The sequence below is a fragment of the Diorhabda sublineata genome, chromosome 6, assembly GCF_026230105.1.
Source record: "Diorhabda sublineata isolate icDioSubl1.1 chromosome 6, icDioSubl1.1, whole genome shotgun sequence".
Classification (NCBI taxonomy): domain Eukaryota; kingdom Metazoa; phylum Arthropoda; class Insecta; order Coleoptera; family Chrysomelidae; genus Diorhabda; species Diorhabda sublineata.
The window spans coordinates 15,369,885-15,393,825 of NC_079479.1; the positions used below are offsets into that span (position 1 = coordinate 15,369,885).

The window sequence follows — 23,941 nt, forward strand, 5'->3', positions numbered from 1 at the left end:
TCTGTCTGCGAAACACTGTATTAAACCTTCTTTTAGTTTGAACCAGGTATTTAGTGCAATCCTATTTCCTACCATCACTTCTGCTTTATCAATTGATTTTTCTTGGATACATTCCAAGACATGGTTATTGATATCTTGATCATTATAGACCGAATACGTCTCTATTAAAGTTTCACATCTGTTTATGAATTTATTTAAAATATTTATATTTCCGTCGAACGATTTGATATTTTCTAGTTTTAATTTAAACAATTCCCAATTTAGGGTTTTTGGACTTGAAGTTGCCATTTTTTCGGAATATGAATTATCTTATAAGTTTAATTTATAAAATTTATAAAAGTTATCTAAATCGTTCATAAAATTATATGTTCAAAATTATTAGATTATCTCTTCCTTACTCAGAGTTTGATAAGGATAGATAAAAAAAAGGAATAAAAATAAGGAAACTTGGCACTTACAGTTATCTGAAGTGCTGAAGTTCCTCGTTGAACACGTAGATCTAGTGCTGCTGTACTGAAGTACTTAGTCGGAATTTTTTATCGCACTTTGCGTTAAGGTGCGACTCACAATTAATATCGTGCATTATAGTTGGACCACCTTTTAATTCACTAATCGGTTCATAATATAATACTGAAAATTTTGGAGGGTGTAGAGGACAAACTTAATAAAGAACAAGATTTTATTATGAAAAATAATCGATCGCATATTTTGTAGATGATTCGTCCAATATAAAATTTTATGGTTGTTGTTTTTTTTGAAATTTCTCAACAACTGAGAAACCATTTACATTTTTCCTATACAACATAATGCACTGCCAATTATTACACAAATAGCACCTAGGCACGTACCTAAAAGATATTTTGTTTTAAACATAAATAGAAACTAATTACATAAAAAGTCTTAATAAATTGTCATGAAAATGTAAGAGAAAATTCTTGAAAATTAAATTATTATGACAAAAATTAAGGACAGTAAAGGAAATTTTTATAGGAGAGAAAAGTATCCTACAGAAACTTGAAATACTTAGACATTCCCGAAAATTATCCATGCTCAATATACTTGTAAATAAGGCACAAGTATGATAAGCCATCCCACAACGATCATCATGAAACTCTATTATTACGAGAAATCGATTTATTATATCTATTTTATACGGAAACATTTACTTACGGAGATACCGGAAGTAGCCATTATCTCAGGAAGGCTAACAGATATCGAACCACGGATAACTTTGTTCGATAGATCTTATCAAGATTTATCTGTGTGCGAAAAGTCATGATGATAATGCATGCGCAGAAGAGTTTCTATTTTTTGTAAGGTTAGGTTAGGATAGGTTAGGTTAGGTTGTGTTAGAGACTGAAATAAAGGTACACAAAAATAATTTTCTTTCATAAAATATTTTAATTGAACTTAAATCTATAACTTTTACATTTGAAAATCTTTTTTGATTTCTTCTATCAATGAAATGAATGGGTCTATTTTTGGTTCAAGTTTACGACATTCTCTCCTCCAAATCTTCTGAAGGTACATGCCTATCGCGGAAGAATTCTTTGAGTATGAATCCCGCTATTAAAGAGAAATATTTCTTTGTTATTGAGTGTAGCCTTCGTTGCTGAGCCAGCCATCTATATGAATTAAGCTTCTTGGAGCGACGTGCTTTTTTGATAAAAATTATGCATTTGCACACTACAGAACTCTTCTGCGCATACGTCAATCATCATGACTTTTCACACAGATATAGATCTTGATCATATCTATCTAACAAAGTTATCCATGGTTCAATATCTGTTAGCGTTCCTGAGATAATCTCCGGGAGTAACACCAACGCACATCACCAGATCCCGATGGGGCATCACCGATAGCAATACGAGGTGTAAGTATCGTTTTTAATATTCAAACTCCAAAACCGTTGACATTCTTATCAAAGGCAACATGTCTACATTCTTTAACGTGGTGAGAAAAGAGGTTATAGATATAACCTGATCAGATGCTTCCACATCGATGAACCCATGTCTGACCATTTAAGCATCTGGAAACTATACCAAATTACCCAGAGTCAAGTAGCTTTCAAAGCCCACTAACTGAGAGTCATACATCGAGAGCCTGTAACTGAATCTGAAGGAATCTCCTTACAACATAGACAGTGTAGAGGAGCTAGAAGAAGCCTCTAACCTACTTAATCAAGGTGGCATATGGAAACAACTACCCAATGCAATCAAAGACAATCCATACAGACGTGTTCCTTGGTGGAACAGAGAATTGGGCCGCTTGAGAACTGAGGTGAGAAAGCGATTCAATAACGTAAAGGTTACTGGCAATTGCGACGTAATACATAAGCTAGCCCCAGCACAACGGCTCCAAACAGTCTTAGCCAAAACCCATTAAAACGGAATTGGAATACCTCAAAAAGCAAACGGGGAATACAGCAACCATGAAAGTTTAGATAGTTTTAAAGACTCACTTTCCCGGCTCAGATGTAACTAATAATGCTGAAAACCATATGAAGAAGGGATGCATGTTCCTCATAGGAGAAACAAAATTCTGACACAAAAAATGTAAAACATCACTAGTCCCATTAACAAGAAGAAGGAAGGCAACTATAAGCATATCTATCCTTAATAGAACTAATTTTATATTTTCCGATGGAGCAAAATATCTAGGAGTTATCCTGGATAAAAACTTACTTAGAACAATCACAAGGTAAATGCAAAAGCCACTGAGGCTATATGGACTTATCGCAAGCTTGTTGGCAAGACATGGGGACTTAAGCCAAAGCTGGTATCCTGGATATACCAAACATTTATCATACCCATGATAAGCAGCCACGCAGCGCTTGTTTCGTGATTGAAACCTGAACAAACAATAGCTAAGAAAAACGTGACAAACCAATGAACTAAATGTATAGCTTCTTAGACAAATAAATCCCATTCTAAGTGGTAATTAACGACCGCCAATCATGCGTCAACAAAAATCTTCCAGAAGCTCGAAATGTATCTCTCTGGTACTCCGACAGTTCGCAACTAGTGCAAGGAGCTGAACTGAACCATTTCAGGACCAAAATGCAAACTCTTCATACCCCTAGGAACGTTACTCACCATTTTTCAGGCAAAGTTACTTGCAATAAACAAATGTGCTTAGGAGTATTTGAATAGAAACATCTCTAAAAATCACATCCACATTCTCTCAGATAGCCAAGCTATTGAATGCACGTCCAAAACAGTGTGGGAGCTAACAAAAACAAAGTAACCCTAATGTGGTTACCAGGGTATTCCAGGAAATGAGAAAGTAGCCCGTTTTGAAAAAAAGGGGCAACGACTCTATACCTAGGCCCAGATAGCAACTGTGGCCACACAAGATGCTACAACAATAATAATATGGGCGGATGGCGAAAGAATTAGATGGAGTCTTACTGGAGAAACACTCCAGGCCTAAGACAATCCAAAAGATACATAACCGTATCAGCTAAGAAGTCTTAAGAGCTTCTCGTGATGACCAGAAACGACATGAAGCTGGTTGTCAGTCTTGACAGGTCACTGCCCCGTCTAATATCACCTTAAGACGATAAGCATGACATGCAAATTCTGCGAGCAAGCCATGGACACAGCAGAGCGTCCTCTCAGCAAATGTCCTGCCTATTTAGCTAAAAGGCTTAAGTACTTTGAAGGAGTGGTACTAACATCTTGGGAAGTAGGATACAAAAACCCAAAAAATAGCCTCATTGGAAAGGAGTCTATGTATTTTGGAAGCAGAACAATAATATGTAGTCTTGTACAAAATATCTTCTAGGTATAGGTGGTGAAAAGAAGCTGTAAAGACAAAACGACTCCCCAAAACAATCTCTAATCTAGATCAAAACGATTAATGCAGATCAGACCTAAATACACCAAACTTGAACTAATTTCCAATTAGTTATAAGCACTTTAATGTCAAGAGTATTTAAGTAAGAGTATTATTTAAATAATATTGAGAAATAATTTGAGTAGAATTTATTTGATATTAATATATGTTGTAAATTATTCTGGACTGTACTGTTTATTGATATTTAGCATCAGTTAAAACTGCACTAAGCCCATAGTAACACTAACACTGTATATCATTTGACATAATCAACTTATATATATGCTTTCGGGTGTGATATACACAGCGACCCAAATGATCTCTTGTATCCCCTTTTTTGCTGTGGCACTGGGGAATGCTCAGTGTTTACAGTTGATTTATTTCTTCTTTCAGAAAGTTCAGGATGTGGAATGACTTTTCGTGTAATGCTCTAGAGTTGTGTAGTCTATCACACTTCAAGAGAATATAGATAGAGCTTCTCTCTCTACATAGCAGAATCTGCATGTTGTGTCCTCTGCCTCCACAAGTCTACCGTGTGTATTCGTAGATTATTTTTACTTTTATTAATACATTCACTAGTTATTTTTTGCTTAGTTTTCCAGGAATATCTTTGCCTGTCACATCTTCTGTAGATTATTCCAGTAACTGATTTTTTTCGTATTTGAATCCTTTCCTACTGTTTTCTCTATTGTTCTGTAGCCGATTTCCAAAAGGGTTCAAATTCTAAGAAGGGTTTATGTGCCTCTACTTTAGCAAGTCTGTTTATTATTAATTTCCCTCTTTCCAGTGTGTCCCGGACTGAAACCCATTGAAGGGTAACTATTTGAGTGGCTTATGTTACTAAACATTCCCAAAACACCTTGGATTTTATAACATTGGAGCTTAGAGCTCTAATTTAATGAATATTGGACAAGACAACAATCTCCTGTTCACGATATTTCCTGAACTGAATATATTTCTCAATATCATATACTTTTCCTTGAAACATTCTTTGGTTGGTTCTGAGCCCATTCACTTATTATATAGCATTTTGATCCCATTGACATCTGCAGCTTAGTCTTAAGGCAAATTTTTTCTCAAAGCTAATCTTTCATTTTATCCTGAGGAAATTCCCAGATTGGATCATTTTCTGAAGATGGTTTCAGTTTATTTCTGGTGACTCCTCTAAATATTCTGGATGAGATTTTACCTTTATTAATACATTCAATAGTTATTTTTTGGTTATTCCTTCCCTGGAATATTTTTGCCTGTCACAGCTTCTGCAAATTATTCCAATAACTAATTCTTTCATATCCAAATCATTTTTTTTCTCTATTGTTCTGTAGCCGATTTCACAAAAGGGTTCAAATTCTAAGAAGGGTTTATCCGCCTCTACTTTAGCAAGTCTGTTAATTATTAATTTCTCTCTTTTTCAGGATGTCCTGGACTAGAACCCAATGAAGGGTAACTATTTGAGTGGCTTATGTTACTAAACATACCCATAACACCTTGTATCTTATGACACGAGCTTAGAGCTCTAATCTAATGTATATTGTACAAGATGACAATCTCCTGTTTGTGATATTTCTTCTTTTGTGCATTTTTTGTGTTTGGTTCTGGGCCCATTAATTTCTTATATGACGTTTTGATCTAATTGACTTCTGCAGCTTAGTTTTGAAGCAATTTTTTTTAAAAGCTAATCTTTCACATTATCCTGAAGTATGTCCCAGATTGGATCATTATCTCAGGGAGGTTTCGGTTTATTCCTGGTTATTCCTTCTCTAAATATTCTGTGAGGTTTTTTGCCACGTTTTTCAGAGATATGTGAAGAAATTGAATATAATCAACTTATATACAAAGTTTATAAGGTTTTTGTTCTTTAACCCGTACAGCTCTGGGTCTCTTAGTCGCCTCCTACAATATTGTGTTTATATTTTCCACTGCTGAACTCCAATGCTAGATAAATTTATACTGACAGCATCCTATTGACCTTCTGCCATAAATTCTCTCCAAACTGTATTCATCAGTAACATCAAGAATCAGTCTACTTCAACATAAACAATATTAAAAACTTGTGTCAAATTTATTGTAATTTAATTAATTATTTGGACTTAGTTTGAACATTGTTGAAATTCTAGGGTAGGTAACTGATTTCTAATGTTACTTTTCACTGAAGTATTATGTGGCATTACTTATTAACGGTTGATGAAGAAATAGAGTTTACCTCTACCAAAGAAGTAATAACCGAAATTAAAGAAAATATGAATCCAAAAAAAGCTTCAGATTTTGACCTAATTACTAGAGAAATTTTGAAACAACTACCGAAAAAAGCAATAGTTCAACTAACCTAATAAATGCTGCCTTCAGAATTAAGTATGTACACAACCTTTGGAAAAGTGTGGAAGTTATAATGAAGCCCAAGCCAGAAAAACCACCACATAATCATCATCTTACAAACTGATCTCATTACTGCATATTATGTCGAAACTATTTGAGAAAATCCTACTTAAAAGACTAAAACTGCTTATCTGTAAAGAGACCTTATCCCTAATCACCAATTTGGATTTAGAAATAAACATTCGACGATTGACCAAATCCATAGAGTAACAAAAGGATAGATCAAATTCCAATCAGAATAAATAATACCCCGATTTCACACTAAAGCTCAGCAAAATACTCAGGTTTTACCTTAGATGCCAAACTGGATGGAAAATTCATGTTAAAAAGAAAAGAGAAGAGCTTTAAGTGAAATATAGAAAAATGTACTGACTAATTGAAAGAAACTCCACTCAGTGTCTAAATAATAAGGTTATGCTTTATAAGCAGATACTTGAAACTGTATGAACTTATGTATAGTATCCAACTATGGAGATGCACCAAAGCAAGTACAAGCAACTTAGCAATCATTTGATGATTCCCAAACAAAGCACTGAATAACAAAGTAGAATACCCTCAGTACATTCTCAATAGTAAATTGACCAGACCACCAAGAAATTAGCAAAGAGTCATGAAAAAAGATTCCATCATGTCAATGTCGAGACTATCCAGCTCCTTGATAATACTGGGTTAGAAAGAAAACTTGAAGAGGATCAAGCCCTTTGAGTTAGTTTAGTGTTTGCTAGTATAGAAACAGAGCTTATGTGGGTACAATAAGCTTAGGTGCAATCTATTCTACAGAACCTAAAGAATGCTGATGAGTATAACTTAGTTTTAAATTTAAAACTCTTATCAGATCAAGTTATAACTGAATTACTCATTAGTCACTGTTGACGAGATTTTAATATTCTGAATGCCTTTATGGGTGATTAATTTGAAAAAGCATTTTTAACCATGGTTTTAGATAATATTAGTTATAACTCTTTTGATAATGCGAAACATTGAAGATATAAAATAAAATTAAAATATAAATGTCAATAAAAAGATATACATGAAAGATTGAAGGAAAACAAATAATTTACCTAGATTTGGCAATTCCCCTTGATGAAACCAACCAGAAACAGCAGTAAAAACAAATGCTAAAGAATTTGCCACCGGTACTGCTAAAGTCAAATCTGCAATATTTATAGTAAAGTAAAACATTACTGACCCTATTTGATTCAATAGCAATGGAAACAGGTACTGAAAAACTTCATATTATTAATGTCATAGATAACGTATCTTAGAATGATAAAATCAAGTATTTAATAATACAAAAATTTCCATATTCTATTATTTAGTAATAAACTGAAAAATGGAAACTGTTACCTCAAAATTTGTAGCTAAAAACTTCAATTCTAAAATAAATTGAGCTATTCGGCTACTTGCTTGAATTTTGACGATCCCTTCAGATTTTTTTTTAATTAATGGATTTGTCCAGCCCCACAATAAACCCGTAATTACTAAACTACCTGAAATATGAATCAAGTTTGATGGTTTTAATGGTATTCAAATAATTTCGCTCATACTTATCTGAATAAACATAATTGAATAGTAAGTATTTTCAAAAAGTTTTATTTTTTCTATTTTTTCATTTCTTCGACTAAGTCGAGTATATAATCTTTGGACTAAGTTACGAAATTAGAAAACAAAATATACTTCCACAATTTATTCTTCTCAGTTTGTTACATAGAATAATTAAGAGTTGTGAGGTATTACTAAAAAATTTCATAGAGAAAAATATAGATTTCTATTGAGCAGTTGTCAACGATTTACCCATCACATAGATTTTACACTAAAGTTCAATACCAATCAGCTATTTTTACGAAAAAAGTATGAAAACCGCAAGCTTCAGTAACCTATCAATACGCTAAATAAGTCACTGAAGGTGGAAAATTACTTTTTAAACATTTGTTTATTACTTTCACACCTAGAAAATTTACGTTTAATTAAGTGACAACTAACTAACTAATTGCCTGACACGTCTGTAGACTTTATACATAATGTGGATCAGGGTATGGAAACTTGCTGGTGCAGAGAGGAACTGCACCGTAGCGCACTCTCTTGGTTCATTAGCAAAACTAATAACCTTGTATGTTTGACTGTAAGTAACAGGCTATAATGACCAGTCAATCACAGAACAGCATTGACATTTGACATAATATAGTTGGGGCGGATGCCTACCCAGTGTCTTACACTGCAACACTATTAGCATGAACTAAATTTGTAATATCTTTCAAAATGAAGTGTTGAATGAATGCCACTACATTCTTTAGAGTCCTTTGACTGCCTTTGTTGTTGCATTTAGGTTGGGTTAGAAAAATAATGAAATTTTGTATTTATATGATCAGTAGAACTTCATAAGCAGTTCGGTTCGACAACTATTTTAAATGTTTATAATACACTCAATAACCGCCTAAGAAAACTCATGTCTGCTACGTATGCGTGTAACTCCCGAAATTATTAGACTCTCTTCACCTAGAAAGATGTTAAAAATTTAGTTCATGTTAACAGTGTAGCAGTGCGAGACACTGACTCGAAAGATCACTGTAACTCTCGGAATTTTGCGATAATACATGCTCTGTACGACTTATATAGTACGATAAATCGTATAATGTGTCGCCCATTTAAGTCTACAGCTAGCATACATTTACTTAGAGAAAATATCGTATAAGCATGATGAATATCGTTTGCTTGATCACCTTATGAGTTATTATTACAGAATTTTATGTGTAGTATTATTGAGACAATGTGACAATAAACAGTTTATTATTATAGGCAAACATATAAAAAATAATTTTAGTGATATCTCAAATTTCACTTTCACACGTTAAGACAGTACATATCGCTTTATGTATCAACTTTATTTTACATCAAAAATTCCTTTTTCTGTGCTAGTTGTTTCCAATTCCGAACATAAAACTACAATCAGTTTTAAGATCAATACAATGCATGCTTCAAAAAAGAAGAAGAGAATTACAGATTGTTTCCCGCGTTATTTGTGTATTCTCAGGTGTTAAAGACGGTTTATAAGAATATTAACATAAAAGTGTATTTAAATTGTTTATACATATAACAGCCTTTATAGGATTATTAAAATGGATAGAAGAGACTACGATGCAGATAAGGGTAAGTGATAAAATAAATTAAATGCAAAAAAACACCAACTATATTTTTCCACGACAGAGCAGCTCAAAATTTTCTTGTTAGAATATTGCGTACAAGATAACTCTGGTAACAAATATTTTAAATATTCCAATCAACTAACTAAGTTAGCACATCGAGAACAAGTCGGTATGTGGATAGAACTTGATGATATAAGTGAGTTTAATGATGATTTGGCCAAAGCTATTCAAGAAAATACCAGAAGGTACAATGTTATGATGAGTGACATTGTGTTTGAACTTTTACCTACATTTGTACAGAAAGATGTAGTTGCCAAAGATGCTTTAGATGTTTACATTGAACATCGTTTAATGATGGAAAATAGATTACAACAACCCAATGAACATCGAGAGGCAAGAAATAAGTTCCCGCCGGAATTAATACGTCGTTAGTAAGTACTATGAACTTTAATTTCATTAAAACTTATAGAAACTTTATTATAATCTTCAGAGCTACAGTCTTTGATACGTTGTTTGAATATCTACTATTCAATTATTCTGGCAATTGGATTGTCGTTAAATAGCTCCTAGTAGAGCAAAGGGCACCTGTCGGTGTTTCAGTCGCTGTGGTAAAACAATAAGGTGGATATATATTTTTTTTGTTAACAAGGGTTCTTTTGGTGTTTATCTGTGGTAGCTCTTTCTCGATGGTTATTCTCCACATTTTTACAGATCTGCCTATTTTTGTTCTGCCTGTTGAATTATAATTAAATGCTTGCATATTTTATTTCATTACCTATCCTATTTGGCCAGATGATTTTGCTGTTAGGAACATCTTCCTATTATATGTCCAAGTTTTAGTCCCATATAATGGAACATATACTACATTGCTCTAAAACAGCCTTAGTTTTGTTGTTATTGAGATACTTGTTGAAGACCATATTTTATACAATGACCATGTGTATTTATTATGCTGCCTAAATAGCAAAATTGTTCTATTTTTTGCGGTTTATGTTCAGTCCCACTGGTATTGTATTATTAGGTAGCCTGTGGGTTTTCTCTTGCTTTTGATTTCTATTTATTGTTAATAAACATATATCATCTGCAAATTCAAATCTTGCAATTTTTTTAATAGGTCCCAGTTAATTTCTGACTTTTTATTCTCTGTTTTCATCATTATACAATCCATAGATGTGGAACTTGCGGCCTCCTCGAGGTTCTTGTGTGGCCCTTTGCCACCTAGTACAAAATGGTAGAGTTCGTTTCAAACAATTATTGTACATCAACGCCATGACAGTTGCGCGAAAAATCCCGCCAAAGACAGTCATATTGTAACATGACCTCAGAATACTAGTCTGAAATGGACCCTAACACGCATGAGCAGGGCTCTGGCCCAAAGACCATCCGTTTCAGACTTGGACACTCAATGTTAATTTTTTAAACAGTTTTTAGCGCTCCCAAGTTGCAATAAAAATGAACTAAACGAAAAAAAGCTGGCTTATGTGTGTGTGTGTGTTTTTTTTCTTACTTTTTCTTTTTTTATTTAGAAGGAATATTAGGAATTAAAAAATTTTAGAAGTTTCAGGTAAGTGAAAAATTATTTATCCGGAGATTTCAGAATTTCAGAAATCAATTATGCTTTTTTCAGAGTATTGCCAAAATGTTCGTTTTATATCCAAATAAATAATTTTTCACTTTACTGAAAATTCCACAATGTTTATGTAATTTATATAATTCTGTACCTTGAAACAAAAAGGGCCAATGTCTATTTTCGTCAAATGACAGGAAACCCAATTTAAATTTGAGGAATTGGCCATTTTTGCATTTCCAGTAAATAACTTTGGCCGTGACAAAATATTTGAGTTTCCATGATCTAATAATAAGAGGACTTTGGTCCTTTTAACAATTACTATATGTCGCATCCTGAATTCAATTGTGCATTTAACTCAAATTTTGAAATTTTGGACATTGGCCCTTTTTGTTCCAAGGTACAGATTATATAAAAGAAACGAATAATGTTCTATGTAATATTTATTTGAAAATAAATTAAAATTACAAAATACTATTTACAAAATTTGTCATACAGAGCAGCCACATGCTAGCAGGTGATATGTTTACATCAATATTGATTGGTTGCAGCAGTATCAACTACCTTGTCTAAGAAGTAAACAAAACTCGGTTTTCAGATCTACCATTTGAGTGTCACACCTTGCTTTGGCTTCTCTGACTTGCATCTCTCAACGCTTCCCTGTAGCGGTCTTCAGCAAACTGTAGTTAACAGTGCGTGCTTATAACAGTTACACGGTTTTATTGTATTTCTAGAAAGCATACACTTTGTTAAAGATATTATTTGATATTCCTTTTTTTATCCATCATGTCAAATAGTAAGAGAAGAAAATTAGGTGATGAAAACAGTACATTTAATGTAGAATGGGAGCTAGATTTTTTCTTTACTGCTGAGAAAGGTAAAATGATGTGTTTGTGGTGCAATACAGTTTTAAGTAATTTTAAAAAAAAATGAAATGCAAATAAACACTACTTGACTCATAAAGAACATAAATATTTTGCTTTAGAAGGTGAATCACAAAAAAATGCATTTCAAAAGTTGAAAAATGAGAAGTATCATCAGCAGGCATCTTTTAGTGCCTTTGTAAATCAAAATTCCGCTGCAGTTGCTGTTACGTATAAAATAGCACATATACTTGGAAAATGGACAAAATGTTTAGTGACATTGAAATAATTGAAAGAATGTATTGTTGAAGCAGTGAGTATGTTAGATTCAACAAATGTCGACAAATACAAACAATTATCTCTTTCAAAAAGGACTATAACAGATTGACAGCACAAATTAGCGCAAAATGTAACAGAGTAAGGGTAAACTAACTGGAAGAACTCGCGGAGCCGATATTTTCGAAAACTTCAAAGAAGTATGTAATAAATTACAATTGAATGTCAGTAATTTAGTCAGCCACCTATGGTGCACCTTCCATGAGAGGTAAAAAAGAATTCATTGCTTTGTTAAAAAAGGAAAACTTAAACTTAAAAAAATTGATATCATTTCACTGCATTTTGCATCAGCAAAATCTACCATTTTGCAAGACACTCTGGATAGAACCATTGCCATTGTCAACTATATTCGCGTAAATGCAATGCGTCATCGTGAATTTCGGCAGATGCTCTCTTTAGATGAGGAAACATATAGTGTTGACCTACCATACTACTGCAAGGTTCGCTGGCTATCAACAGGTCAGGTTTTGATAAGTTTTGTCACGACAAATTTTAAACTTTTATCAAGAACAAGGAAAACAATGTGATATATCAGATGAAGTATTTCTCAGAAATCTTGCATTTTTGTCTGATCAGATAACAAAACAAAACAATTTAAATATAAACATATTAAATGTGGTAAAAGATCCAAGTGTTTAGAAAAAAATTATAATTTTTCAAAACATTGCTTTGTCGATCGGAAATATCTGCACAACACTTCCCGGAGCTAGCTAAAATGTTAAATGAGCAGAACTGTGAAAATAAAATATTCGATGAATATGGATTGTTCAATAGAAGAGTATACTAATAGAATTTCTGATTTCTACAGAACTACAAATGGAGTTAATTGATTTAGGGGAAGATAGTATCATCAAATCCCTTTTTAACGCTAAAAAGGATCCCATAGAAATCTAGAAAAATGCTCTTGAATATCCATGTCTTCGAGAATATGCTCACCTTTCCTGCTTCGGAAGTACCTACTGTTGCGAGACAACATTTTCTCTCATGTCAAAAATAAAAACAAATTTAAGAACGCAAATTACAGATGCACATTTAGAGGATCAATTATAGCTGTGTGTTACGAAGCTTGATCCAAATATACAATTACTGTCAAAAAAAAAACAAAGCCAAATAAGTCACTGACTTAGTGAATAAAAAATATTTTTTATTGTATTTTTTTATAATATTTTTATAATATTTTATATGTATATTATATTTAAAATTTTGTAGTATTATATTTTATTTTTTTATATAATGCAATAAATTGTTAAATCTATAGAAAAACTATAATAATTTCACAAAAGTCACTTTCTTAGCTCAATCAGCTTATGCTATTCTCTTATTGCTGCCTAATTTAAATGTGGCCTCTAATGGTAAAAAGGTTCCCCACCTCTGATCCAATCTATTACAATGTTAAACAGGGTTTGGCGACAGAACACATCCTGTCTTACTCCATTTTCTATTTGATTTGCTGGCATAATAGTCCTTTGTGTTGTTTCCTGGCTGTGCAATTGTTATAAATAAATTTATATTATTCTGGTGTACTTATCTAATAGTCCGTTTGATTTCAAGATTTTCCACATTACTTCTCTGTTTAATTATTACTTTTTCGAAGTCTATAAAATTTAACCAGATATCTCTATTTTGCTATTTTCTTTGCTGCAGTATTGTTTTCACTGATGCAATATGGTCAGTGCAAGAATTACCATTTCTGCATTCAGCTTGTCATAGTTTGTCATTTAGTGACTCTCTGATTTGCCTTGATCTTACAATGTTCAATAACGCGATGGGACTCCAGTTTTCACAATTGCATAAGTTCTCTGTTTTTGGTAGTTTGATCATTGTTCCTTTATTCCAAACTTCTGGGATTCTCTCATCATTCTAGATTTTATTGAGGAGTAGATGTATGTATATATAGATTTGGAGTCTTGTATTCACTGTGACCCAAAGGATATATTGTGTCCCCCTTTCTTGTTGCGATACTGGAGAACCCAGTGTTTACAGCTGATCCATTAATCCCAGTGCCTCGATAGAACTCCTGTTAGTATTTGTAGATTGCTCTTGATGATACATTCAGCAGATCTACTCTGGTTATAGTTTCCCAGAAGAGTCTTTGCCTGTCTCAGTCCCTGTAGGTTGTCCCAGTAATTGGTTTTGCTCCTATCTACCTTCTTTTCCAATGCTTTTTCCATTGTTCTGTAGCTGATACAACAAAAATGTTCGAATCCCATAAAGGGCTTGTCTGCCCCCACTTTAACGAGCTTCTCAGCTATCTCATCTCCTTTCGCCTCAGTGTGTCCTGGAATCCATTGTAGGGTAATTTTATTTTTCTTGTCTAGCAAAAAAAATGAATTAGTTCTGCTGGAAAACTGTCATTGCCTTCTGATTTTCCTCTTTTCGGGGAATTTATTGCATTGTAACCCATCTTTGTTCTATGTCTGAATTTTATTCTTTGTGGCAGATTTTTGTTACCCTTTCAATTTTTTAGTTATTTCATATATGTAGTGTTTTTGTTCCATGTGTATTAGCTGCTTCTGCTTTTCGAGCCATTTTGTCCGTGAATAGTCTTGCCTGTCACTTCTTTTCACTTCAATTTTTTTATGTTATATTTTTCTAGCAAGTTTTCTCTTTTAGATTTCTTCTTGTAAGTTCAATAATAGGTTTTTCAAATATTTTCTTTCCGTTATTTTGGTATTCGTTTCTACAGTTAACCACAGTTGGTCATTCTTGTTTTTATAACCCAATGTTTGTGCTGCAGTTTCTCTAAATATGACTGTATGATTTCCATATGTCTATTACATTGTGATTTGTCAAACATACTTGAATTTGAGAACGTCTTTCCAATTTTTTTGTGTAATTGTTCAGAATAACAAAATTTTCCAATTCCTTTATGTTAATTTTTTTCATTTCTGTATTCAGTTGGAGTATGTGATCTTTTTTTTTTGTTTTTCCTTCTAGAAGATCCTTGTCCATGTCTATCGTTATAGTCCTGAGCTGTCAATTTAAAAAGTCCTCTCATATCGTGCATGTCATATTTTTTTATGAAAATTGATAGCTCAAAACTATAGGAATTAAGAACGCGAGATTTTTCGTGGATTTGCTACGCCGGAAAAATTAATTATTAAAAAAATCAATAAATGTTTCATTCTCTTTCAGAAAAAATTTACGAAAACAAAATATTTTGGCCGGGAGAGTCAGGCAAAGCTTTTTTTAAATTATGTGATGAGGGAGGAAATTTCTCCCTCATTACGTAACATGTTTTTTTTATTTTGTTCGTTTCAATGTCTACTTTAAGATTATCTTAGTTTGCGGGCTCAGTAATGGTGGGAAATATCCAGCAAACTCCTGACTCCAACCTCATTTTCGATAAATAGAATTATAGTCAATGAATATAATCTAAAATAAATATTTCTATACAATTCTATCAAAATCAAAACTATAACAGTTCTATAAGCTAGTAGGTTGGCTCAGGGGCCTGTGGGCTCCTCTTGGCTTGATAAGGTCTTTTCCAGTGATATGACCTCTTTATTCGTTTGTTAGATCAGCTAGCCAATTACTTTTGAGTCTTCTATCAGCTGGGTAGTTCTTAGAGGGGATGGAGTAAGGGGTTACTGTGTGATTCTAGCCTTTTATGGTGTTTTGTACTGTGTTCTGCAATTACGTCCTGTACAAAGGTGATTCTGAGGTCATCATGAGGGGTCTGGTTTGACACATACCATGGAGCATCAGCTATCATTCGTAGTATTTTCGATTGGCTTCTTTGAATATTATTCGTCTTGATCGTACATCCCCAAAGTTAGATTCCATAAGTCCATATAGGTTTTGACAGCTTTGTATATGAGTATTTTGTTTTCCAAAAACAGTTTCGATTATTTACCAATTAACCATTGTAGGTTTTTTATTCTTAGGTCAATTTGTTTTCGCTTTTTTAAAATATGTTGTTTCCAGATAAGTTTTGAATATAGGTATTTAGTACTAGTGGATTGTGGAATTTGAACGTTATTAAGCGTAACTGGAAGACATTGGTCTTTTTTTAAGGTAAATGTTACTTGGACGGATTTTACTTCATTTATTTTGATTCTCCACTTGTGTAACCAGGTCTGAAAGTTATTTAGTTGTGTCTGAAGTATGGCAGATGCTGTAACTGGATATTCATGGATTGCAAGTTTAGCTGTATCATCTTCAAATGTTCCAGTGATTGTTTCGTTATTAATCGGCAGGTATGCTCTAAATAGTACATATAGTAGTGGTCTCAGATTTTATTGGAAAATTATTGGAGATACTTGCATTCACTCTTGTTTGAAATTCTCTATCGCTTAGATAGAATCTTAATTAGTTGGAGCAACAGCCTTTTAAGTATTTTCGATGCGATTGGTAGTAGGCTTATGGGCCTATATGAGGAAACTTCATTTGTATTTTTGTCCTCTTCAGGGATTAGTATTATTTCTGCTGTTTTGAAGAGCTTTGGCCTGTAGTTTGAGTGTAGCATAGCATTGAAGATAAGACTGATGAGCATACTGCCTTTTCTCGTGAAGGAGTTATTTTGACTAGCACAGGAGCTTTTCTAGTGTTTAAATATTGGATTTCTTGTTGAATTTCATTTTTGGTTAGTGGTAATTACTCGTTTATTCTCTAAAATGTTATTTAAATCTGTTTCTATTTCGATATCTGGATCGTTGTCGTTGGGAGTAAATACTTGAGCTAGGGGTTCGGCAAAAACACTGTTTTTCCACATCGCTTCTGGCCCACTGCAGATTTGTTCCTCGTTCGTTTCTGATAAGAGGTACCTGAGTTTTCGGTTTTTTGGAGTTTTTAATTGGTTTCCATATTGAATTGTCGTATCGATTTGGATTCTTTATATAGTGTGTGAATGAAGTTTCTTGTGCCTATTTCGAGTTTAGATTTTAGTTGATTGCTTAATCTGTTTAGAGTAGACTTTTCTGATGGGGCCCGAGTTCGGTGCCATTTTGCTCTAGCTTTTCTTTAACGGGCTACTGACTTGATAATTTCAACAGGGATGTTGTGAGCTTTGTTATCTGGATTTGCTACTGGCATTTTGTGCGGCTGCCGAGAATGTATAGTTTAAAATTGTTACTGCTTCAACTATATCTATAGTTGATTTGAGACTTACTTGGAGGCTGAAGTCCTATTCTATTTTGGTGAGGTACTTATCCCAATTGGCTTTGTTGTTGTGTAGCCTTACTGCTATCGCTTTGTAGACTATGAAGCTACTGATGGTTGCTATTATTGGTAAATGGTCGGATGGTAGGTCATAACTTGACGTGATATCCAAGTAAGCAGGGGACATACTTCTAGTGATAAATAGGTCCAGCCGGTCAGGTATTTTGTTTGGATCTGTTGGCCAGTATGTTGGGGTGCCAGTTGGCAGTAGTTTTCATAACTGTTATAAATATTTCTACTTAATTTTTACAAATAAGTGAAAATACAAAATTAAATGTTTTATGTGTAATGCTTTTGTGCTACAAAAAATTATAGTCATTATGGAACAATAGTATTTTCACAGAAAAACAATTATTCTAGATTATATCCATTGACTATAATTCTATTTATCGAAAATGAGTTTGGAGTCAGGAGTAAAAAAGTCATGTTATGTAAGGAGGGAGAAATTTCCTCCCTCATCACGTACTGTAAAAAAAGGGTTGCCCGACTCTCCCGGTCAAAAAAATTGGTTTGTGTTAATTTATTTTGAGAGGGAATAAAATTTTTTGAGCACATACAATTTCATACCATGAGAGAGAAACAGTTTTGAATTATCAATTTTCATAAAAAAATTATATGTATGGTATGAGGGGCCTTTTTAGATTGACAGCTCCTAGACTATTATGTCGAAAGAGCTTGCCACCTATAACTAGCTCATTTTCTGAACAGAAGTGTATCAGTCTTGAACCATTGTCATTTCTTTCTCCTATACCATTGATATTCCATCACCTGTTTGTAATTATTTTTCCCTTCTCTTTTGAATATATATACTAATATAATTTAAACATATTGAACTGAATATTTTTCTTTTTTAGTGAAATTTATTTTCAAAATCTTAGTACAAGTAAGACAGTGCCTATAAGAGAAATCAAAGCTGAACATGTGGGTCATTTAGTTACTGTTCGAGGTATTGTAACCAGGTGTACGGAAGTAAAACCTATGATGTGTGTGGCCACATATACGTGTGATAAATGTGGAGCCGAGACTTATCAACCTATAAATGCTTTAAGTTTTATGCCTGCAGATATGTGTCAAAGTGCAGATTGTAAAACCAATAGATCCGGTGGTCGATTATACCTACAAACAAGGGGATCAAAGTTTATTAAGTTTCAAGAAGTAAAAATCCAAGAACACGTAAGTAAATGTACTGGATGATATTTCAAAAACTACTTTACTTTCAAGAAAAAAGTTTTTCCATAAACAACTCACTTTGGTCATAAAGAAATGAAATAATTTAAGAGTTCTCATAGGATAACTCACTCGAATTTTAATTGAAATGTTTTTTTTTTCCGTTAATACTCTTTAAGGAAATTAATTACATTCACATTTTATTTGACATATACGTTCAATAAATAAATAAAAAACTTAGATTACACCACCCTGCATCAAAATCTATGATGAAATGAAAATAGATCAGTTTTTCAGGCTGATTTCAAAAATGCAATTCGTTTTTTTCTCCCGCGTCTGGTTAACTCACAAATCCACAGAAACAAGATGTTTTTATGTTGTAAGGCATTAACCCTTTGCACTCGTATGTCGCCGTAGGAGGGACAAGATGCGTTTTACCGTTGCGCTCGTATGCCGCCGTACAGTCTCCGCAATACATTTAATCTTTACACTCGTATGTCGCGGTATAGGCGGCATACTTATGTCTTATCATTAAGCTGGTTTGCCGGTCTGTCATTCCCTAAGCTCTTTTCTAATATTTTTAAATTGCTTTCTTAACCTTCGTTGAGGACAAGTTTATGTAAAAATAAAAGATAATATATTTATTTTATACTCATACATCGTAAGCTGTTTGTTTTATATCCACTGATGTATATATTACAACCACTTTAGTTCACATGTGCAGCATTTTTACGTTTTGAATAGGTTTGTTCCAACCTGCTAGTCGGGACCGTTTTGGAATGGTTATCGGAAGCGTTTATAGATATTTTCAGCGCAATATCCGGCTATGCACGGTTCTTGTAACAGTACCTGCTGTCAACCAAGTACAGAAAAGACCGTCCCTGAAACGGTTCACAAACGATACCTAAGTCGGTTGGAACGCAAAACAGAATCGTTCATATAACGGTAACCGCCCGGTTGGAACACGTAATCTCTATTGCGCAGAATCGTCACCGTACCAAGGACGGTTTTTTTGATGGGTTGGAACAAACCTAATATTACTCAGTTTTAAAACTAACACAATTGAAATTGGAATACTGACGCACCTGACAATGATAGATTGGATAGTGATAATATTAGTGAAGAAAGTGACTCTAGGAGAGGTAGTGATATTATAGTTACTAAAAGACAGAGAATCATACCTTTACCATCAAGTTCAAGCAGCAATGAAAACGATGAGAATATAACACAACCTGGTAATTTTGGTCCATGGTTGGATGCTACATTCCACTATCAGGTATCAGACAGGATTCTATTTACTTCTGGGGAAAATATGGTTGGTTCACAAATTCCAGATACTTGTACCAAACCCATAGATTTTTTCAAGCTCTTTTTTATCGATGAGCCAATAATAAAAATAGTGGAACGAACAAAAACTATGCTAGACATAAAATAGCACAGAAGAGGTTGTCTACATGGCATACGTGGGTAGATACTACAGAAGAAAAGTTTACCGCATTTATTGGGGTTATCCTAAATATGGGTATGATGACCGTATCTAATATCCAAGAGTATTGGCTGTTTAAAAATGATAAATAACATATTCAAGAAAAGGATAAACAGATACTACGATCAATTAAAAAACAGAAACGAAACATCAAAACATAAAAAAATTTTCCTTACCATATGTACCAGGACTTTCCCAACAATTATTGAATTATTTTAATAAATATGATATTAGTATAAGTCATAAAAGACATAATACATTATCCAAATATTTCACTAAATTAAAATCTAAAGCACCAAAAAAAAGAAGATTCAAAAATTCTTGAAACGGAATCTAATACACGAAAAAGAGAATTTTTAGAAATGGTTCACAATGATGAGAACGAAAAAGCTATAAATGATAAAAAAGATTTAAATAATTCAAGTAAAATTTATAGCTCTATTTTGTAAATTTAATATATTTGAGATGTGGAAACCAAGGAAAAATTAATTTTTCTTATTGGAACGAAGTTCTAAGTTGATTTTATCCTTATTTTGATTTTCACGATGAAGGTGATCTATAGATCAATATAAATAAGCAAATGGATTTTGACACTTTGATTTCTCACTGAGATTACCAAGAATACATAAACTAGTAAAATTCACTACTTTTGTCATGTGAATGGGTATTATGACCGCTTCTTTAACACTTAGCCCGGTATATGAGTTTTGTGGTCGGAACTCTTTGTTACTTTTTATAGTCCTTTCAGTTATAGAAGTATAAGATGCGAAAAGAATATAAAATTTAGTGATATATGTTATACATTTTGGAGAGGAATACATTTATTTCAAAATTGAATTCTTATCGAGATATTTTTATTGATTATACATTTATTTGTCCATATATTTTAGAGTGATCAAGTACCAGTGGGCCACATTCCACGTACCTTAACAATCTTTTGTAGGGGCGAAGTAACAAGGCAAGCTCTACCTGGGGATCATGTTGCAGTTACCGGTATATTTTTACCACTTATAAAACAAGGATTCAGACAAATAATGGGCGGACTTTTATCAGAAACGTATCTCGAAGCCCATGTAAGTTTTCCCACATATTTTCTTCTGAATATTTCAGAGTACTTTAACAAGTATTCTACATTTATTTTTAAAAATTCCCCTTCAATTTAACAAAACACAGTGTTTAAATCATTTTTTTAGTCATACTCTGTAATTACTTATATACTTTTTAATATATTTTAAATAATTTTCAAAAACAAATAAAAAAATTTGAAATTAAAATATTTATCATACCAAATTTTTAAACTGACACCAATGAATTGGAAATATTTCTACACCATATCATTACAATAGTTTGGGATAATATTTTTGTGTTGAACCATATTTTTTCCATATTGACGAAGTCCTGAAATACAATTTCATAATTTTTTTGTTCGGTTTACTGTATACAATCGTAAGCAAAAAAATGAATACAGGCGACACCTCTGTCAAAAAACTGAGTAACAATTGAATTTTTCTTAGTGAAATTTTAAAGCTAACTATATTAGCTTCAAAATGATGTAGAATATTGTAATGTTTCTTGCTCTGTCCAACAATGTGCTATGATCGGTAACCACCCTTTTTATGCTTGTTTACAATAGGTTAATAGGGGTAACTTCCCCTTATAAAAGTATATCTACCTAACCCACCACTATCAGTTAGCCATCAAACGTCAACCAATACACATCTCCGTTAGTAATAATCAAGAATTCTACCTTAAAATGGACACAAGAAATAATAAAGCTGCTCAATTGGTCAGTCTATTGCCACAAGACCAGTGTCAGCGAGAAGTGACCAGTGCGCTGAATATGAGTCAGTCTAATGTGTCCAGAATTTACATTCGTCACCAAGAGACTGGCAACTTTAATCGAAGACGCGGTTCCGGAAGAAAAAGGTGCATATCCGAGAAAAATGACCATTTTATAGTTAACACACAGCTAAGAAATCGGGCCCTCACCCTCAACAAGAGCTCAGAGAAACGCGATGAGGGGCTGTGAGTAGCTGGACAGTCTGAAAAATACTTAAGGCAGAGCCAAAAAGGCTAGCTACTGGACCCAAATGAACCCCAGCTCACTGAGCAGCCTCGTCAATGTTTTTTGAACAATGAGACTCCGTTCTCTTCTCAGACAAAAGCAGAATGTGCCTGAACGGTAGCGATAGATGAGGACGAGTCTTCAGAAGACCTGGAGAAAGATTCACACAGTGTAGTATTAAAGAAAACGTGGCATTGGAAAGAGGTTCCCGGATGGTTTGGCGGGCATTTTAATGGAAAAAAAACCGTAGTCTCAATCTGCCTACTCCTTGCAACGAATCATCCCTTTTTCCTGGTTCATTCCAAGTCTTCAATCCGCTTACTCCTTGGAATTTTACCAAGGAAATGAAAAACTGGAAAAAAATATAAAATGAATAAAATAGAAAATAAAAATAATATGCTTACCATCAAGAACACTGTTGACACTAACACACTCACTGCTGCTTTTGAGCTAACAGGAGTGTTATTGGATCTATTGGCGGGTTTTGGCGCGCATGGGAAGTAAATTATTGGCGGGAGGGTTAATAAATTGTATGTGGTATTTGAGTGAAATAGATGAAGAAGGTGTTTTCAAGTTGCCGGCAATCTCTGGTTATCGTCCCTTGTGTTCAGACAGTTTGGACGTTTCTCTATTTCAATAGCTTCTCGAATAATCCTGGACTTGAAGGAATGGAGTGGGGCGATAGTTTTAGTTCTATTGAAATCGATAGGGTGTCCGGTATGGACACGATGTTGGGCAAGGGTGGAGGAAATATCGGAATTGGTGATATATAACAAGTGTTCCTTGGCTCTGATGGAAATACTTCGATTTGTCTGGCCAACATAGGACCGGGGGCAATCTGATATTGGATATTTCGTCTATAATATCTGATTGGGTGGGAGAGTTTCTGATTGGGTTTGAAGATTGTGCGAATACCGTGGGGTTTGAGGATTCTGCAAATTTTGTTTGTTACACCTTTGATGTAAGGAAGGGATACCCTCAGTTGATCTTTCAAACCAGTCGAGAAGGATGGAGGAGTTGGAGATGAAAATTTGTGGATACTCCTAGAACTTTGGGATTTGTGGTAACTATTCCGAATCAATGTTTGTGTCAAATATATATATATATATATATATATATATATATATATATATATATATACGCTGATATTATTTTTCTTTGTAAATAATTATTCATTTGAATTGAGTCGTTAATTATTGTCACTCAGGCTCGGTATCAAGGGGGGGTCACGGGGGTCATGACCCCCCAAACGGTCTGACTTTCCGGAAAAATTTTATGGAAGCATCGAAGCTTCAGTACAGTTTAAGCGAAGTGCCGAAATTAAAGAAAGACAACTTAGTAATCGCCTATAGAAAGTTCTGATCACAGTGGCCTCCCCAAACTGAGAAGTTGAAACCACGCTTGTTGACACTTCACATAAGTCAACTAAGAAAATCAAATTAAATTCATCCAAACTTCTTTTGCAAATGTACACACTATCCTGGAACAATAATAATAAATATAATTCCAAGAAACAAAAAAAAAATAATGAAATGAAGACATTAATTTTACTATAACGAATTACTGTCCTGTTGATGTGAAAAACTCGTGTTATCGTGATAAGTACGAAAACAAAATAATCTCCGTCCATTGAAACCTTTGAGAGGCGGGTGATTGAAGTTGCCAGCAGCACGTCGAGATTTTTTAAACCGGTTGTCAACTGATTGGCGACCAGTTGCCCCGTCTTTAATTCCCGATTAAATTACAAATATTGTTACCGCAAACCGATCTGTCTATTAGGCGTGAGATCGAGTAAATAAACTTATTCAATCCATGAAAAGCGATTGGAAGCTGATATTAGGGCCAGGAGAGGCACCACTAATTATTGATAAGTTAATTTCAAATAAATTATTATATAACAACATATATCACTCATTATAAAGCTAAGACTAATAGCTTTCT

General features: G+C 33.6%; 2 protein-coding genes across 2 annotated transcripts in view; one reads left to right on the forward strand and one right to left on the reverse strand.

The window, feature by feature from the left end:
- Positions 1-304: 304 nt before the first annotated feature.
- Positions 305-7,927, reverse strand: LOC130445046 (transmembrane protein 234 homolog). The gene is made up of 4 exons (XM_056780530.1): positions 7,761-7,927; positions 7,561-7,703; positions 7,275-7,434; positions 305-848 (listed from the first exon to the last, which is right to left on the reverse strand). The coding sequence occupies exons 1-4, from the start codon at positions 7,774-7,776 to the stop codon at positions 784-786; spliced, it is 384 nt and encodes a 127-aa protein (XP_056636508.1). The 5' UTR covers positions 7,777-7,927; the 3' UTR covers positions 305-783.
- A 1,246-nt stretch (positions 7,928-9,173) lies between these two features.
- Positions 9,174-23,941, forward strand: part of LOC130445392 (DNA replication licensing factor Mcm7) — a 31,315-nt gene continuing 16,547 nt past the window's right edge. The window contains exons 1-4 of the mRNA XM_056780987.1: positions 9,174-9,360; positions 9,418-9,787; positions 18,137-18,455; positions 20,826-21,008. Coding sequence (XP_056636965.1) covers positions 9,330-9,360; positions 9,418-9,787; positions 18,137-18,455; positions 20,826-21,008 — 903 coding nt within the window. The 5' untranslated portion in view covers positions 9,174-9,329. The remainder of the gene's footprint in view (positions 9,361-9,417; positions 9,788-18,136; positions 18,456-20,825; positions 21,009-23,941) is intronic.

Excerpts from the sequence above, each read along its gene's own strand:
- LOC130445046 (XM_056780530.1), bottom strand. Across the intron at positions 7,435-7,560 it reads TTTTAGCTACAAATTTTGAG|TACCTGTTTCCATTGCTATT; the intron begins GTAACAGTTTCC and ends GAAGTTTTTCAG. Across the intron at positions 849-7,274 it reads AGGGGAATTGCCAAATCTAG|GTACGTGCCTAGGTGCTATT; the intron begins GTAAATTATTTG and ends AATATCTTTTAG.